At 48.1% G+C, this 18,778-nt stretch overlaps 1 protein-coding gene across 2 annotated transcripts in view; it reads right to left on the bottom strand.

Moving 5' to 3' along the window:
• The window catches only part of mrps18a (mitochondrial ribosomal protein S18A), an 82,319-nt gene that overhangs the window by 53,505 nt on the left and 10,036 nt on the right, over positions 1-18,778 (bottom strand). For both annotated transcript variants that reach the window (XM_038799019.1, XM_038799020.1), the window contains exon 4: positions 6,052-6,175. In XM_038799019.1, the coding sequence (XP_038654947.1) occupies positions 6,052-6,175 (124 nt within the window). The remainder of the gene's footprint in view (positions 1-6,051; positions 6,176-18,778) is intronic.

The raw sequence follows: 18,778 nt of genomic DNA, 5'->3' as shown, positions 1-18,778 counted from the left end.
GCTGATGGTTAAAATGGCCAAGCCTCAGGAGGAAGGTTCTGCTAAAAATGCTGCACATGAAGCTACAAAGTGTCTTTCTGCCTTGTTATTTTCGGCATTGATGTCTGTTGCCAACCTGCTGTAGCCAGTGTTCATCATAGTGTTACACGGCAGTCCACGGGTAGTGTTGACATTTTGGCCTGTCATCAGCTAGTGACTCCCAGGTATGGGCATCGACGTTTTGGGCCTTTATGTCACATTTGCAAGCATCCCTGGAGTGGAGCTATGGGCGTCCCAATTGTAGACCGGCTCCGGCTATTCCATCACACATTACCCTCTGTAAGGCAGAGCTTCACAGTTTGTACGCAACCAGAGGTGCATTTGGTGACTCGGGCAAGTCCACAGGACGATCACATTTCTGATTCTTGTTTAAGGTCCCTGACTTTGATTTGCAGGAATCAAGCTGTAAAGGTGGACAACATTACTTCCAGTAAAGATGCCTCTTGCTAAATACTCAAAATTCTGCAAACTGTGACACAAGCCTGTTCGATGTTTACTTTATTAAACAGCACAGGAAGTGCTCATTCAGACATCCGGCTCCCCAAAGGATCCTTCCAGTCTGAAAGCTATTGTGGGCTTTGTTTCCACTATTTCTGGTAGGGCATTCCATGTCTGGAGCATCACCGTTTTCAAAAACAACTCCTAGAATGTCCCTTTGTCATTTTTGGTAATGATATTAAATTTACAGCCTTTAGTCACTGACTCAATAACCAGTGGTAATAACATTACCCAATTTAGTCCATCAATTCCTCTCAGCTTTGAATACCCTGATCTTAACCTTCTTTGTTCTCATGCAGATCCCAGATTTCCCTTGTCCCTCTTCATTATTCAAGTCTCTGAGCATCTACCCTGTCAAGCATACTCAGAATAATTTTTTGTTAGTTAGATCACACTCAAATCTCTTGAGCATATAGGCTAATTCTACGTAATCTCTCCACATCGGCCAACCCTCTCCTGTCTGGAATTAATCTTGTGTGTGCTCACTGCACCCCCGCATGACAAGTATATTCTTCCCCGTGTACGGAGACCAAAACTGTGCACAGTACTCCAGGTGCAGTCTCCCCAAAACCCTGCACTCTTGCAGCAAGACTTCTTTACTCTAATTCCCTTAATAAAGGCCATCATTCCTTCCCAATTGCTTGCTGTAACTGTGGAGGGCCTGGACCTAGAGGTTCCATTCAGGACTGTGGGTGGCACAGTGGTTAGCACTGCTGCTTCACAGCTCCAGGGTCCCAGGTTCAATTCCGGCCTCGGGTGACTGTGTGGAGTTTGCACCTTCTATCCATGTGTGCGTGGGTTTCCTCCGGGTGCTCTGGTTTCCTCCCACAGTCCAAAGATGTACAAGTTCGGTGGATTGGCCATGATAAATTGCCCTTGGTGTCCAAAACGTCAGGTGGGGTTACTGGGATAGAGTGGGGATGTAGGCTTAAGTGGGGTGCTTTTTCCAAGGGCCAGTGCAAACTCGTTGGGCCTCCTTCTGCATTGTAGGTTCTATGAGATGAAGAGAAATGTCTTCGCCCAGAGGGTTGTGAATCTTTGGAATTCCTAGCCCAGAAGGCGGGGGTGCTCAGTATTTGAGTATATTCAAGGCTGAACTTAAGGGAATCATGTGATGTGGTGATCGGGGTTTGGGGAGTTGAGTGGAGGTCAGCCATGATCTTACTGAATGATGGAACGATCTCAAGGGGCGGAATGGCCTACTCTGGCCATTTCTTGTGTTCTAAATTAGGCAACTCCCCTCTGAAACATTTGAGATTTTCCAATGCCAGCGCAAAATGATTGTGGTCTCTCAGTGAACCCCTGCGTCCAGACCATACAAGTTGCTCACTGACGAGCTTAAATAACGTATCATTGTGGCTACAACATCCGATATTTATGGTAACCCTGCCAGGTGCAAATAAAATACAACTAAAAAAGCTCCACGACAGGTGTTCTGCCCTTTGTGGGTGGGAACTACAACACAGATTATATCGTGATATCCAATTACAAATGCAGCTAATATTTCCACTGAGGACTACAAATGGGTTCAGATGCGAAACGATAAGAGGCATGGGAGGTTACTGAACCATGCTAGTATGGCAGTGCCAATTTACTCACAACTAGCTTTCATTTGGCACTGAATGCCAAGCCAGTTGTCATGATACCTGTCGGATCCTCGGTCAGTCTTACCTCATATTGTTTAAACAATGTAAAGAAATTAAGATTTATATATTTTATACAAAGTAACATTTATTTTTAACTTCTGCTGAATGCAGATTCCTCTTCCCATTGTATCCCTTTCTAGATGAATGAATAAAGACTCTCTGCTCTTCATTCGGAATATTGTTGATGCTGACAAAGCTTTACCCACTCTCAGTTACCCTGTGTGGGTGTCAGTTGTAGCTGGTGGCTGGCTCCTTCATGATTCATAGCAATTGTCTTTGCAATGGGTGGCTGGCTATGCCAGTTCAGTGGAAATGAAAAGCTAAAACATTCGCAGGTTGAAGCCAGTGATTCCTGGTGGTTGTTATCTTTCAATCCTGCTGTCATCCTTATGAATCTTCTTTTGCACTTTCTTCAGTGTCTCTATCTCCATCTCCCCAATGACACTGAATGACGCCGAGACAAGAATTGTTCAATTGACTCTCACTTTTCGAATTGGCCGACTTCCAACATTCTCAACAATCTTACGCCACATGATCTTCATGAAAACGTAAATTTCTCTGTCCCAATTTACATAATACCCAGGCGGCATGGTAGCACACATGGGCAGCACGTTACAGGGTGGTTTGCACTGTTGCTTCACAGCTGCAGGGTCGCAGGTTCGATTCCCAGCTTGGGTCACTGTCTATGCCGAGTCTGCACGTTCTCCCCGTGTCTGCGTGGGTTTCCTCCGGGTGCTCTGGTTTCCTCCCACAGTCCAAGATGTGCAGGTTATGTGGACTGGCCATGTTACATTGCCCTCCAAAAAAGGTTGGGTGGGGTTGCTGGGTTACGGGGATAGGATGGAGGTGTGGGCTTGGGTGGGGTGCTCTTTCCAGGGGCTGGTGCAGACTCGATGGGCTGAATCATCTTCTGCACTGTAAATTCTATGATCCTTGGTTAGGAATTTATTGCTGGTCCTCAGGACCACCCTGGACAGAGAGCCCACCCTTTCCGGAGTTGAAACAGTAACTATTTATCCCTGAAATTTCACCGAGCTTTTACCCGAGTTGACCGTCACTATTCTAATCTTCATTCTGATGCTATGTTGCCATGACTCCTATTCTGGCTTTCAAGGTTTATCTCTATAGCTGATGGAGCTTCGTGATTCAAGTGGCTTTGGGATTGAGCCCGCTCCTTAAAGTCATTGAGTAAAGCCTTGTTATGGCTATTCGTCCACTGACTTGTTCTATCCTATCGCGTTCGAAAATAAACTCTCAAATACAGCAAACAAATGTTTCAAATCTGTCATAAGGATACACAACCAGGCTACATAACACGTCTCCTCCTCAGACCCGAGTCATTGGACAAGGGAGTCAGGCATCTAACTTCCCTTCACAGGGCTCCAGTCACATTGATACGGAAACAGCCATTTAACTGCCCTCTACAGACTGAAGTCACAGGGCTAGGCAGCCAGCTGCACAAGATGGGGAAGATGATTTAGAGAGAGAAAAAAAATAATGTGCGGACGTGTTACAAATCATGACTTCAATGACCACTCCAACTAACGAACGTGCTGGGAAGTCATGCAGCAAAGTAATAACAATATTAAAGAAATAAGAGAGGACAAGCAAACACACGTGTGTCCACTTTAATTTGAAGTCAAACAATGCTTCTGGAAGCACTTTTGCCTTAAACGCCCATTATCTTGAGCCCTGGCAGGCAATGCTGTTTACCCAAGTAACTATAGTCACTGATTTTCAGACCTGCATTGGTCTTCTTCTTCAGATGGTTAAGAATGAGATGTACCTTGTGTCAACAGAAGAGAAACAGGAAATTACCTTCTGTACTGCAGCTAGGCACTGTACAATTTTATGAATTGTACATTATGTTCCACAGGCCTTTGTTGTATCACCATATCAAGGCAATGCCCTTTTGTTTGTTCAGTTGGGTTGTGAAAGTGCTCCACTTGCCAGCTACGTGCCTAGCCAAGTGGTGCCATACTTCGTTCACAGAATGACCCTGACATAACATGATCGGTCATTGGTTAACAGGTAACTTTTCCGATAGCAACGGTGCACGGGTGGGAGTGAAAAAAATAAAATATAGAACTCAATATTTCTCTCATGATCTGATACATGGTAAGTGCTGGACAGCAATGTCACCTATACACAGCGGGATCATGAGCTTCGTGTTAAATTACTAACAGGAATAGCAGCAGTGGGTTGGGGGAAAGAGGGGGTAGTGTTCAAAAATTGGGCAGGAGGAAGAGATTTAAACCAAAAGATGTTTCATAAGTTACATTTCAAATCAAAGATGAATCTAAATAGAACTTAGAACAGTACAGCACAGAACAGGCCCTTCGGCTCTCAATGTTGTGCCGAGCAATGATCACCCTACTCAAACCCACGTATCCACCCTCTACCCGTAACCCAACAACCCCCCCCTTAACCTTACTTTTTAGGACACTACGGGCAATTTATCATGGCCAATCCACCTAACCCGCACATCTTTGGACTGTGGGAGGAAACCGGAGCACCCGGAGGAAACCCACGCACACACGGGGAGGACGTGCAGACTCCACACAGACAGTGACCCAGCCGGGAATCGAACCTGGGACCCTGGAGCTGTGAAGCATTTATGCTAACCACCATGCTGCCCCATAATGTACTAAAACAATGGCAGGCTTTCATTTGTCCAACCAACGGTGCCTTAGTGCTTCATTGGCGAACACAGCAGCCATTAATGCAGAACAAGATCCCACAGATAGCAATGACATGAATTTTCCTTTTGGGAGTCCTGGTCGAGGGAGGATTGCTGGGCAGGAGGCTACAGGATGGAGAGATTCAGGTTTTTTAAACGAATAGTGCAAGGGGAAATTTTCAACATCCACCTCGGTCACTTGTACAAGCTTTAGTACAGGAGTGCGGTGGGAAGGGCCACCTCTGGGATTTACAATCAAACTCTCTAAATGGACCAAATGCATCCCTCCTTTGACTTATTAAAGGATTGAAATGAGGGCAAGAGAGGGCAGTTTTGCTCAGAAAAGCAATAAAGGGGTTGGTGTGAGGGATTATGGCACATGACTGGCACCTATTGCTGACATAAAGATAAATTTGCAGCACGGTGGTACAGTGGTTAGCACTGCTGGCTCACAGCTCCAGGGTCCCCGGTTCAATTCCGGCCTCGGGTGACTGTCTGAGTGGAGTTTGCACTTTCTCCGGTTGGCTCCAGTTTCCTCCCACAGTCCAAAGGCGTGCAGGTTAGGTGGATTGGCCATGCTAAATTTCCCCTAGTTTCCAAACGGTTACGTGGGGTTACTGGTTTAGAGATAGGGTGGAGGCGTAGGGTGCTCTTTCCAAGGGCCGGTGCAGACTCGATAGGGCGAATAGCATCCTTATGCACTGTAAATTCTATGAAATACAGACAAGGAAGGCCATTTGGTCCTTCTACTGTTGCCTTTCATAGATACCTACAATCCATCCATCACAACATTCAATTTGCTCTTTAGTGGGCCTTACTAACCCAACCTGAAGACCTTTCAGATACAGATCACTCTTTTAATGACAAAGTGCTTCTTGAAATTTTTATAAAAATCTTTCTTGTCACAAGTAGGCTTACATTTACATTGCAATGAAGTTACTGTGAAAAGCCCCTAGTCGCCACATTCCGGAGACTGTTCGGGTACACAGAAGGAGAATTCAGAATGGCCAATAATTGGAAAGCAGCAATCCACAGGGAACAATGTGCAATCGTGAACAGCGGCCACAGTGGAACCAGAGGCCTACTTGCTCACTATAGAGAGGAACAGCAGAGTTGCTCACAAGAAAGTGAGGCAAAACACACACACACTCGCACAAACCCAAATACGCGCACGCACACAGGATTTACCTGCTCGATGGGCCATCTTCACACAGATTTCAATCTTTTTATGCTCTTCGAAGCAGAGACCTGTGATCCGACGTGGTAACATCCCTCCATCTGACCGAATGAACTGGCTAAGCATCAGCACGTCCTAGTGGGAAGCAACAAGAGACAGTAGCTGACTCCTAACCAGGCAGCACAAAGTGATTGAGGGGGTTGGGGAAAGGGGGTGCATGCACTTAACAGGAAGAATAGGCCATTCAGCCCCTTGAGCCAATTCCACCACTGAATTGGATCAAGGATCTTAACCTGCCTTGCTGCCATAACCAGTAACACCCTCGCCAAACAAAAATCCAACAATCTTGGTTTTGGCCTTTTCAACTGACCTGTTGTACCAACTCTTTAGGGGAACTCGTTGCAGATAGCCATAATCCATTGCAGGAAATGGATTTGTGCTGCACGGTAACAGTGGTTAGCACAGTTGTTTCACAGCTCCAGGTTCGATTCCCGACTTGGGTCACCGTCTGTGCGGAGTCTGCACGTTCTCCCCGTGGCTGCGTGGGTTTCCTCCGGGTGATCCGGTTTCCTCCCACAGTCCAAAGATGTGCAGCTTAGTTGTATTGGCAATGATAGAAATAGAAATAGAGAAATACAGCACAGAACAGGCCCTTCGGCCCACGATGTTGTGCCGAACTTTTGTCCGAGGTTAATCATAGAATTTTGGACACTAAGGGCAATTTATCATGGCCAATCCATCCAACCTGCACATCTTTGGACTGTGGGAGGAAACCGGAGTACCCGGAGGAAACCCACGCAGACACGGGGAGGATGTGCAGACACCACACAGATAGTGACCCAAGTCGAAATGGAACTTGGGACCCTGGAGCTGTGAAGCAATTGTGCTATCCACAATGCTACTATGCTGCCCTTAAAGAAGAAATTAATCTATACTCCATTATTCTACCCTAATCCATGTACCTATCCAATAGCCGCTTGAAGGTCCCTAACGTTTCCGACTCAACTACTACCACAGGCAGTGCATTCCATGCCCCCACTACTCTCTGGGTAAAGAACCTACCTCTGACATCCCCCCTATATCTTCCACCATAAATGGTCTTTAATGTCAAAAAGATTGGGTGGGATTACTGGGTTACGGGAATAGGGTGGAGGTGTGGGCTTTAGTGGGGAGCTCTTCCCTAATGGCCGGTGCGGACTCGATAGGCCAAATAGCCTCCTTCTGCACTGTAAATTCTATGATTCTATGAAAGAGTGCCTTCCCGACTTCATAACTGAGCTCTAACTTTTAGATTATGCTCTCAGGTACCGGGGAAGTACAGACATCTGGGGTAATAGATACTGAACTTTTGCCTTGAATCAAGGCACAGTTCATTATAGTTACACAACAGATTGTCACCTCAACAAACTGAAGGACATGGCTTGAGGAGGATGGTGACAGCCTGTGTTTCTAACCAAGAAGCCGGTGAAATAATCTCTCCTCTCCTAGATTTGGAGACCAGCTCACACACTGTCCAGCCTCTGCTCTGCCTCTTTCCATCTTGCTGCAGGTTAGATCTGGGACTTACTGGAGATAGGAACTGAATTAACATGTATCTCACTCTTATGGAATTCAACAATTGTGCTGCAACATTCAGTTCCACTCCACGGAGAAAAAAAATTTGTGGGGCAACTGTGAATTAAAAATGTCCCAGTGGCACCTTGACAAATTCTCTAAATAAAGGATTTACACGGAAAGCTTTTAATGTCAATTAATAAAATGTTGCTATATCGATGCAATTAGGAAAGACCTGCTTTTCCCCTAGCTGAGGGGTCGTGCTCGAGAGAGAGAGCACAATGTAGCCCTTAGATTGCGGGAGAGGCCAAATTCGAGAACCGCGACGGGCGGAGATCAGTTTCCGATCTAACCGGCCCGCTCCCGTTGGCGAAATCAGGATGCCGCCTCGGAACCAATAATCACCCCTTAAAGCCAATCTCCATACAATTAACAGGAGCGACTCCCCCTATCTAACAGCCTCCTGTGATCTAACCACCTCCCCAGCAGGTGGTCACCCAGGGCGCCGATTAATACACCGTTTTAAAAACGTGAAGCTGGCACAGTGACTGCTGTGGGAATACCAGGAGGTGAGTAGCCATCTTTGCTCCCGGGCAATGAAGCACTGGGGTTGCTTCCAGGACCACAATGTCCTGGGGGGGGGGGGTTGGTGGTGGCCCCGCATTGCGCAAGAAAGTGACAGAGGCGTTATATTTCCCAGGTGCAACGGTTTTTAATGTTGTACATATGTGTGCCCAAATGTGCCGCTCCCCCTTTCCCCACCCCCCCAACTCCTCCCCTTCCTCCCTTTTCATTTCCGCCGTGAAGCCCACGAGGACTCGTTAAATGACCCAATTAACGTTCGATGCCAGTGATGACCTTACTGTCTCGAGCGTCGGGAAGCTCGCGGCAGTTCCAGCTCACTACCACATTTAAGAGATTTTTTCCCATTAAATCGCGCCCTGGGTTTCACTGCCCGAATTGGTGGCTGAGGCTGAAATGGTCAACTCATTTAAAAGGTACCTGGGTCTGCATCTAAAACGTTGTAACCTGCCAGGCTACGGACCAGGTGCTGGAAAGTGGGATTAAAATTTTTGGCCGACGCACACGCACAATGGGCTGAATGGCCTCTTTCTGCACCAGATATTTTCTATGATTCTATTCACCTTTTCCCAACTCCTTCCCTCAACTACCTTCCCTTGGACGAACGACAGGATCATCCAGTGTGTGCAAATCAGATTTTTGCATCACTCCAGTTGAACCAAGCTCAAGTCAAACTGATGATGTACTTTGCCTTTCCAGGTTGGCTCATTTGCCACTGATTTGTAGCTCTCTCCAACAGAGAAGTCTGCCTACAACCAAAAGACAGTCCCCCCCCAAACTGTTTTTGGTGGCCAGCAAGTTAAATCCATTGAAAGATATGTGACGTCGAATTACAGAATGGGAGGTTGGACAGGAAAGTGGAGTTGAGGACACAATCAGGTGAGGCATGATCTTGTCAAATGGCGGAGTCGGCTTAAGGGGCCAAATTACCTGCTCCTGATCCGAATTCGTATTGTGCAGCCCTCCTCCAGCATGAGGGAGAGCCACTTCCATTCCCCATCCAAAAGTAGCAATTGGCAGAGCAGCACGCTGGCGTAGTGGGTAGCACTGCTGCCTACAGCGCCAGAGGACCCGGCTTCGATCCCAGCCCGGGTCACTGTCTGTGTGGAGTTTGCACAGTCTCCCCTTTTCAACCCCATGACCCAAAGATGTGCAGGGTCGGTGGATGCTAAATTGCCCCTTAATTGGAAAAAAAAAATTGGGCACTCTAAAAAAAATTTTTAAAGTAGCAATTACCATCCCGAAAAAGACGACTTGCCAAATCAGCCAATTAGTGTTGACTTCACAGCAATATCGAGGCATTTACAGCCATACTTTCGCCCACTCAATTCATCACCTTCCTCTCTCCGTCAAACCTGGCCCACAATCAGCAACCAACACCCTTAATTACATTTCCTGAACCCAGCCAATTTTCTTTCTTTCGATATGTTTGTGACCCTCTTTATTGTTCCAGGCCTTCTGAGCTCCACTACCAGCCCACCGCCGCCTGGAGTTCAGTGACACGGCAGCTTAGCAGACCTCTGAGAAAGCAAATTCCTCACACTTTTATGCTACATACCGACACCTGTCTCTGCAAGCTCGCTGACCAGCTCTCCAATTCTTTTTTTTTTTTAATTAGACAATTTCGTAGCTCAGTCAGTAAAATACTAATTTAATTTGAAAGCCAAGGGAAGTCCGGCACCCGATATTTGAGCAAGGAAACAGCTCCCATTGTTCACTGCATTTACTTTGCATTCAGGGCTGCCACATTCTTGAGAACGAGCCAACCCTCAGCTGGAGGAGAAATTTCTAAAGACCCCCAAAATTCCAGAATTGGAGGTAAATATTGATTATCCAGCTGAGCCTTTCTTCAAGTGTAACAATAGCTTAAACAGGTGAAGGGAATTTGGGGGAGGGGAGGGAAGTGGGGGGTGAATCTTTAATCCGTAAATAAAGCGACAATTGGCTTATTCGAGGTGTTTGAACCGGATCCTGTTTCAGGACCACACTGAGAACTGCACCGACTTTGGGCAGCCGGTTTCTGCAGGCACGTTAGACTCTTGCACAAATACATCGGCTCCTTCTGTTTACACTCTCAAGATTAGGCTCCTAATCCCTCGGCTATAGAAGGTTAAGAGGTGATCTAATTAAACTGCTTAATACGACTGAAAGAGCAGATCGAGTAGATGAGAGAAACCATTTCTTCTGGCGATCGGAGACCGGGGAAGGGGCGGAAATCTTAACAATAGAGCCAGGCTGTTCAGGTTTGATCCAGGAATCTCTGCTTCACACAAAAGGTAACGAAAACCTGGAAAGCTTTCCCCGCCAATAAAGTTGTTGAATTCGGGGAGCAATTGACTTGAGATTTTTGCTAGGTTATTACAGGGTATTAAAGGTTACAAAATCAAGGCAGGCAAATGGGGTTGAGGCGGTAGATTAGTTACGATCGCATTAGGGGGTAGCATGGTAGCACAGTGGTTAGCACAGTTGTTTCACAGCTCCAGGGTCTCCGGTTCGATTCCCGGCTTGGGTCACTGTCTGTGGGGAGTCTGCACGTTCTCCCCGTGTCTGCGTGGGTTTCCTCCGGGTGCTTCAGTTTCCTCCCACAGTCCAAAGACATGCGGGTTAGGTGGATTGGCCATGATAAATTGCCCTGAAGTGTCCAAAAAGGTTAAGTTGGGTTACGGGGATAAGGTGGAGGTGTGGGTTTGAGTAGGGTGCCCTTTCCAAGACCGGTGCAGACTCGATGGGCCGAATGGCCTCCTTCTGCACTGTAGATTGTATGATTCCACCAAATAGTAAAAGATGGGCTGAACTGTTGTAAAGCTGCCGTGGCCTGATGGCAGGATCAGATTTATGATGCTGCTGAGACAGGTGAGCTGGGCCCGTTTCTGTTACACAGAGCAGCCGCCACTTAAAGCACTCATTGTAGGGCAAAAGACACCCCCCAACCCCGCCCCAGTGCATTAGCGCACTGCATGGTCAGCTCTGAAATATTCACTCATTCCCAGTCTCATAGATTGAAAGTTGGTCGTCAGCTACATAAATTCGGAGTGAAACGAATTTGGGCCATCTCAGCTCCTGTCGGAACTTGATCTCGTGCAAACGGGAAACCTTTTCAAGTATCAATGTGCGCAATGTTCAAATAATACTTGCCCTAATATCGAACTGTTTTGAAATTTTTTGGCATGTAGTAACTTGTTACGTTGACGAAAGAGCTTGTTGGAATTGTTGCAGCTTTAGTCTTTCGCGGAGAACTGAACAAACCCCGGCCATGGATTCAGGTTCTGGATTGGCTTCCTCCAGGTTGGCTGATGAAGAGTTCCAACATCTGTTCCAGCAGCAAAGTAGGTGCAAGGTATTTGAAGTGGCCACCAAGCTTGTGCACCTTGTTTCAGCACACCCGTTGTCACGACACCAAAGTTCTTTTTGCCACTCGGAACCACAAGACCATAGCCGTCTACAGCACAGAAGGAGATCATTCAGACCGGTGTTCGTTCACCCCTCCCCCTGGGCCTATTCTACAGACAAAGTGAACCCTCTCTGCTCTCTGACTCAAGTCTACAATACCGACTCTGGGTTTGATTTGCCCCCATCTGGAATCCAAGACAAAGGCGCATTAGGGTCACTCGACTCTCACCACAGTCTGTGATATTGGCTCAACTATGGCTCAGTTGGTCGTACACAGAAATCCCAGCCAAAAAAAAGTGTGTAGGCTAACGTCTTGCCCCAGAGACTTGAGCATGAGACCCATGTGCAATACTGAGGGAGGACTAGACCAGTAAGGGGTTCAGGGGTTATGGGGAGAAGGCAGGAGGATGGGGATGACAAACATATCAGCCATGATTGAATGGTGGAGCAGATCCGAGGGGCCGAATGGCCTAATTCTGCTCCTATATCTTATGGACCGCCGGAGTTGCTTCACAGATGGAAAACTCTTTAGCCTCAGTCACCTACCCATGCAGAAAATTCTCCTTCGGCCGCTGGTCAGCACTACACCCTCAGGAAATGTCACCCACAAGAGGACAAAAAAATGATTTACTGCTTGTTCATCTCAAGGCTGGTCCTGGTAGAGACACACTCCACAATTACTGCTCCCGCAGTCCACGAGGCGAATTACAGTCAATGACAAACCGGCCATGAGGTGGCAAAGCGTGGACGAAGGTCAAAGGCAGATGGGCTGCACGGAGATAGACGGGGAGGGTGCAAGCAGTGTTTTGTGACTGAGAGGATATGGAAGTTCCTCTCAAGCTATCCCTCCGCATAAAGAGAACAAGACTCGCTTTCCCGCAGTGACTCACCTCAGGATGACCCCTAGCATTTCAGAACCAGTTCAATCAAAAATACGAAACTTGATGGTGGCAAATTTGGAAAATGGGGTGGCAGGGTCCCAAAACCAAACAGCAACAGGATTAATAACAGCTGATACTGGAAAAAAAACTCAGCGGGTCTGGCAGCAACTCTGGAGAGAGAAAATAGAGTTTTGAGTGCGTATGAGGTTTTTCAGAGCTCTGAAGAGTCATTGTCCATCAAGGGTGGCACGGTGGCACGTGGGTAGCACTGTCGCTTCACAGCGCCAGGAACCCAGGTGCGATTCTGAGCTTGGGTCACTGTCTGTGCGAAGTCTGTACGTTCTCCCTGTGTCTGCGTGGGTTTCCTCCGGGTGCTCCGGTTTCCTCCCACAAGTCGCGAAAGATGTGCGGTTGGGTGAATTGGACATTCTGAAATCTCCCTCTGTGTACCCGAACAGGCACCGGAATGTGGCGACTAGGGGATTTTCACAGTAACTTCATTGCAGTGTTAATGTCAGCCTAGTTGTGACAATAAAGATTATTATTAGAATTGTTACCCCTTTCCCTCTCCACAGATGCTGGCCGTCCTGCTGAGTATTTCCAGCATTTTCTGCTTTTATTTCAGATTTCCCTACCTCCGCAGTTCTTTGCTTTTATTAAATCGGCTTTAGGATTTGGTTAAGGGAACAATATTGGTCTGGACACCTCTCCAGCTCTTCTTCAAGTAATGGCATGGGATCTTTTACATCCACCCAATAAGGCAAGTGGGGTGAAAGGCAGCACCTCCCAACAGTACAGCACTCCGTTGGCACTGCTGTGGCAGGTCAGCCTAGATTACGTGCCCACGTCCCACACTCTGATGGATACATTATGCAGCAGGCAACAGCGAAGTGAAGGCTGCAGAACCATTGAACGGGAAAAGCCAGTCGCTAATAAGTCACTGAGCTGGAGCCAAGAAACAAATTATACTATTCTACTCCACGAGTACTGAGTGTACTTTTCCAACACACCCAGGTGCTTGCTAAAAGGAAAGCACAAAAAGCTTCCTGCTGTATGAGCACGCAGTGCAGCACGGCACGTATCACATTCAACAGGTCCCAGTACCCCACATTCAGCCATTACTAAACTATACCATTATCAGCCGACAATTCCAGGGCTGATCCCAATCTCTGTTCAATGCTATATACATGATATGCAAGACATAATCTCCCATTCTGTACAGCAGGAGAAACACAAGTTACCAACTACCCAAAGTCCTGACACACAATATTCTGTGGGAGTGTTTGTGTTATCAATGAATGCTCTCAATAGATGTAACAATCGTCTTTATTATTGTCACAACTAGGCTTACATTAACACTGTAATGAAGTTACTGTGAAAATCCCCTAGTCACCACACTTCGGCACCTGTTTGGGTACACAGAGGGAGAATTCAGAACGTCCAATTCACCTAACTTCGGGACTTGAGGGAGGAAACCCAAGCAGACACAGGTAAGAACGTGCAGACTCCGCAGACAGTGACCCAATCCGGGAATCGAACCTGGGACCCAGGCGCTGTGAAGCAACAGTGCTAACTACTGTGCTACTGTGCCGCCCCCAACAACAGTAACTAAATCAAGCTTTCGAAGATGCTTCACAGGGACATTACCAGGAGGCATTAGACACCAAGCCACATCAGGATTTATAAAGACAAATGATCAAAGGCTTGGTCAAAGAGCAGGCAGAGAAATGGAAAGGCAGAATGGTTTCAGGACAGAATTCCAGAACCTGGGGTAGCTCAATGCACTGCAGGAAAAGACAGACTTGTACTTATCTAAAATCTAAGGGGATTCTCCCAATGGGCGGCTAAGTGCCGACACCGGAGTAAAATTGGGAGTGTTTTACTCCGGCATCTGTTCCCGGGACCCCACTCTACAACCCAGAGGGGGCTAGGACGGCGCTGGAGCGACTCCTCCGCCTCAGCTGCCGATCCCCGCCTGAACCCAGTGTCGCGGGGTCTGTGCATGCACAGTTGAGCCGCCGCCAACTAGCGCAAGCGAGGTTGGGCCGGCGCCAACTAACGCAAGCGCAGTGGCCTTCTTCCCCACGGTGGCCCCGTCGCCAAATGGCCAGGTGGGCCCCGATCGCAGGCCAGGCACTACGGAGGCGCGCCCCCCCCCCGGTCGGACCCCCCCTGCCCCTACACAGGCTGCACCCGGACCCTTCAACGCCAAGGTCCCACCGGCTCAGAGGGTGTTAGAACGGCACCGGCGGGAGTCAGCTTTTTGTTGACGGCCTCTCAGCCCATCCGGCCCGGACTATCGGCGCATACCCCGATCGGCGCCGCGCTGCCCATGCTGGCGCCAATTCTCCGCATTGCAGAGAACTACGTCCCGGCGTCGGGGCGGTGTGGCGCGATTCGCACGGCAGAGCTCCGATTCTCCGACTCGGCGAGGGGCGGAGAATTCCGCCCAAGCTTCCTTAAAGCTAACACAGAGAGTGGTCGATGTAATTTAGCATTTTGTATTGTCACTAGTTGAAGGAGGAGTGTTCAGGATACCGGGCAGACACGTTCCCCTTACCACTGTCACCGTACCTTTCAGCATCTGCACGAGCAGGGCCTCAGATTAACTCAGAATTAATTCAGCACTTCTGTTTTACCTCACAGTATCAGCGCTGAGTGAACGCCGCATTCTTAGTCATGATGGGCGTAATCCAGAGACCCAGGGCAATGCTCTGGGGATCCGGCTTTGAATCCCACCACTGCAGATGGTGAAATTTGGATTAAATAAAAATTTGGAATTAAAAGTCTAAAGATGACCATGAAATCATTGTTGATTGTCATAAAAACTCATCTGGTTCACAAATGTCCTTCAGGGAAGAAAATCTGTTGTCCTTACCTGGTCTGGCCCACATGTGACTCCAGATCCACAGCAATGTGGTTGGCTCTCAACTGCCCCCTCAAGGGCAATTAAGGATGGGCAATAAATGTTGGCACAGCCAGCAACACCTACATCTCACGAACAAATAGAAAAGTGCTGTTAGGTTGGAAAATCAATTCTGATTGGCCGAGGCAAAAGCAACAGGGACAATAGGATGCTCAGGCTCTAGCGTAATTCAACAAAAAAAACCAATTAGCATCTTTTGTCTCCTGTAGCTTAAATTGTGGTGATCGTTTGGATTGGATTGGATTTGTTTATTGTCACGTGTACAGAGGTACAGTGAAAAGTATTTTTCTGCGAGCAGCTTAACGGATCATTTAGTACATGGGAAGAAAAGGGAATTTAAAAAAATACATAATAGGGCAACACAAGATATACAGTGCAACTACATAAGCACTGGCATCAGGTGAAGCATACAGGGCGTAGTGTTAATGAGGTCAGTCAATAAGAGGGTCATTTAGGAGTCTGGTGACAGTGGGGAAGAAGCTGTTTTTGAGTCTGTTCATGCGTGTTCTCAGACTTCTGTATCTCTTGCCCGATGGAAGAAGTTGGAAGAGTGAGTAAGCCGGGTGAGAGGGATCTTTGATTATGCTGCCCGCTTTCCCCCGGCAACGGGAGGTGTAGATGGAGTCAATGGATGGGAGGTAGGTTCGTGCGATGGACTGGGTGGTATTCAAGACTCACCGAAATTTCTTGCGGTCCTGGGCCGAGTAGTTGCCATACCAGGCTGTGATGCAGCCCGATAGGATGCTTTCTATGGTGCATCTGTAAAGGGTTAATGTGGACATGCCGCATTTCCTTAGTTTCCTGAGGAAGTATAGGCGCTGTTGTGCTTTCTTGGTGGTAGCGTCGACGTGGGTGGACCAGGACAGATTTTTGGAGATGTGCACCCCTAGGAATTTGAAACTGCTAACCAACTCCACCTCGGCCCCATTGATGCTGACAGGGGTGTGTACAGTACTTTGCTTCCTGAAGTCAATGACCAGTTCTTTAGTTTTGCTGGCATTGAGGGAGAGATTGTTGTCGCTACACCACTCCACCAGGGTCTCTATCTCCCTCCTGTATTCTGACTCGTCGTTATTCGAGATCCGGCTCACTATGGTCGTATCATCAACAAACTTGTAGATGGAATTGGAACCAAGTTTTGCCACGCAGTCATGTGTGTACAGGGAGTAGAGTAGGGGCTAAGTACGCAGCCATGCGGGGGCCCGGTATTGAGGACTATTGTGGAGGAGGTGTTGGTGTTCGTTCTTACTGATTGTGGTCTGTTGGTCAGAAAATCGAGGATCCAGTTGCAGAGTGGAGAGCCAAGTCCTAGGTTTTGGAGCTTTGATATGTGCTTGGCTGGGATTATGGTGTTGAAGGCGGAGATGTAGTCAATAAAGAGGAGTCTGATGTAGGAGTCTGATGTAGGAGTCCTTGTTTTCGCAATGCTCTAGGAAGGAGTGTAGGGCCAGGGAAATGGCATCTGATGTGGACCGGTTGCGACGGTATGCGAATTGCAGTGGATCAAGGCGTTCCGGGAGTATGGAGGGGATGCGCTTCATGATCAACCTCTCGAAGCACTTCATTATAACTGACGTCGGGGCCACCGGGCGGTAGTCATCGAGGCACGTTGCCTGGTTCTTCTTCAGTACCGACCGATATGATGGTGGTCTTCTTGAAGCAGGTGGGGACCTCGGAGTGGAGTAGGGACAGGTTAAGTTGTCTGAATACCTCTGCCAGCTGGTCTGCGCAGGCTCTGAGTGCACGACCTGGGATCCCGTCCGGGCCCGTCGCCTTCTAAGGTTTCACTTTCAGGAAGGCCGATCTGACTTTGGAAGCTGTGATGGTGGGTATGGATGAATTATGGGCTGCTGGGGCACTCGACAGCGGATTGTTGGTTACCTGCTCGATCCGAGCATAGAATGCATTGAGTTCATCGGGGAGGGGTGCGCTGCTGCCAGAGATACTGCTCGGCTTCGCTTTGTAGCCCGTTATGTTGTTTAGTCCTTGCCACAACCGCCGAGAGTCTGTCTGTGACTCTAGCTTGGTTTGATATTCTCTCTTGGCATCTCGGGTGGCTTTGCGGAGGTCACACCTGGATTTCTTGTATGTTTCTTGTTTGGAATTTGGTCTCTCTTTAAAGCAATTTTCGCCACCCATTTACCACCAACGTGCAAAGTTAGGAACAAAGCAGAAGTTGTGTTGTGTGTCCATGCTCAATAGCTTGAGATTGCCTGAAGTCATTTCACATCACAGCTTACTATGTATTCCTTGGTTAATTAATCACAGCGCAGTAACAGGTCATGCAGCACAACTAGCTTAAACTGGTGTTTAGACTCCACAGGAATCTCCTCCCACTCAGCCCCTGACCTCATTACAGCCTTGGATCAAACATGGACAAAAGAGCCGAATGCCAGAGGTGAGGTGAGAGTGACTGCCCTTGACATCAAGGCAGCAATTGACCGCGAATGGCATCAAGGAGCCCAAGCTTAACTGGAGTCAATGGGAATCAGGGGGAAAACTCTCCGCTGGTTGGAGTCATACCCGGCACAAAGGAAGATTTTTGTGGTGGCTGGAGGACAATCAGCTCAGCTTCAGGAAGCCACTTCAGGAGTTCCTCAGGGTAGTGTCCTAGGTCCAACCATCTTCAGCTGCTTCATCAATGGCCTCCATTCCATTATAAGATCAGAAGTGGGGATGTTTGCAGATGACTGCACAATGTTCAGCACCATTCGTGACTCCTCACATAATGAAGCAGTCCATGTCCAAACACAGCAAGACCTGGACAATATCCAAGCTTGGGCTGACAAGGGGCAAGTTACATTTGCACCACACAAGTGCTAGGTAATGACCATCTCCTACAAGAGAGGATCTAACCACTGCTCCTTGACATTCAATGGCAACACCATTTCTGAATCCCCCAGTCGCCATCCTGGGGGGTTACCATTGATCGGAAATGGAATTGGACTCGCCACATTAATACTGTGGCGACCAGGGCAGATCAAATCGAGGAATCCTATGGCGAGTAACTCACCTCCTGACCCGCTAAAGCCTGTCCACCATCAACAAGGCACAAGTCAGGAATGTAATGGAATACTCTCCACCTGCCTGGATGAGTGCAGCTCCAACAACACTACCGTGGGCAGCACGGTAGCACAGTTGCTTCACAGCTCCAGGGACCCATGTTCGATTCCCAATCTCTGTGCAGAGTCTGTACGTTCTCTCCGTGCCTGCGTGGATTTCCTCCCACAGTCCAAAAATGTGCAGGTTAGGTGGCTTGGCCATGCTAAATTGCCCCTTAGTGTCCAAAACGGTTATGTGGGGTTACTGGGTTACAGGGATAGGGCGGACGTGTGGGCTTAACTAGGGTGCTCTTTCCAAGGGGCGGTGCAAACTCGATGGGCCGAATGGCCTCCTTCTGCACAG

Source organism: Scyliorhinus canicula, chromosome 6, assembly GCF_902713615.1.
Source record: "Scyliorhinus canicula chromosome 6, sScyCan1.1, whole genome shotgun sequence".
NCBI lineage: Eukaryota > Metazoa > Chordata > Chondrichthyes > Carcharhiniformes > Scyliorhinidae > Scyliorhinus > Scyliorhinus canicula.
This window is presented reverse-complemented; position numbering and strand designations above follow the sequence as displayed.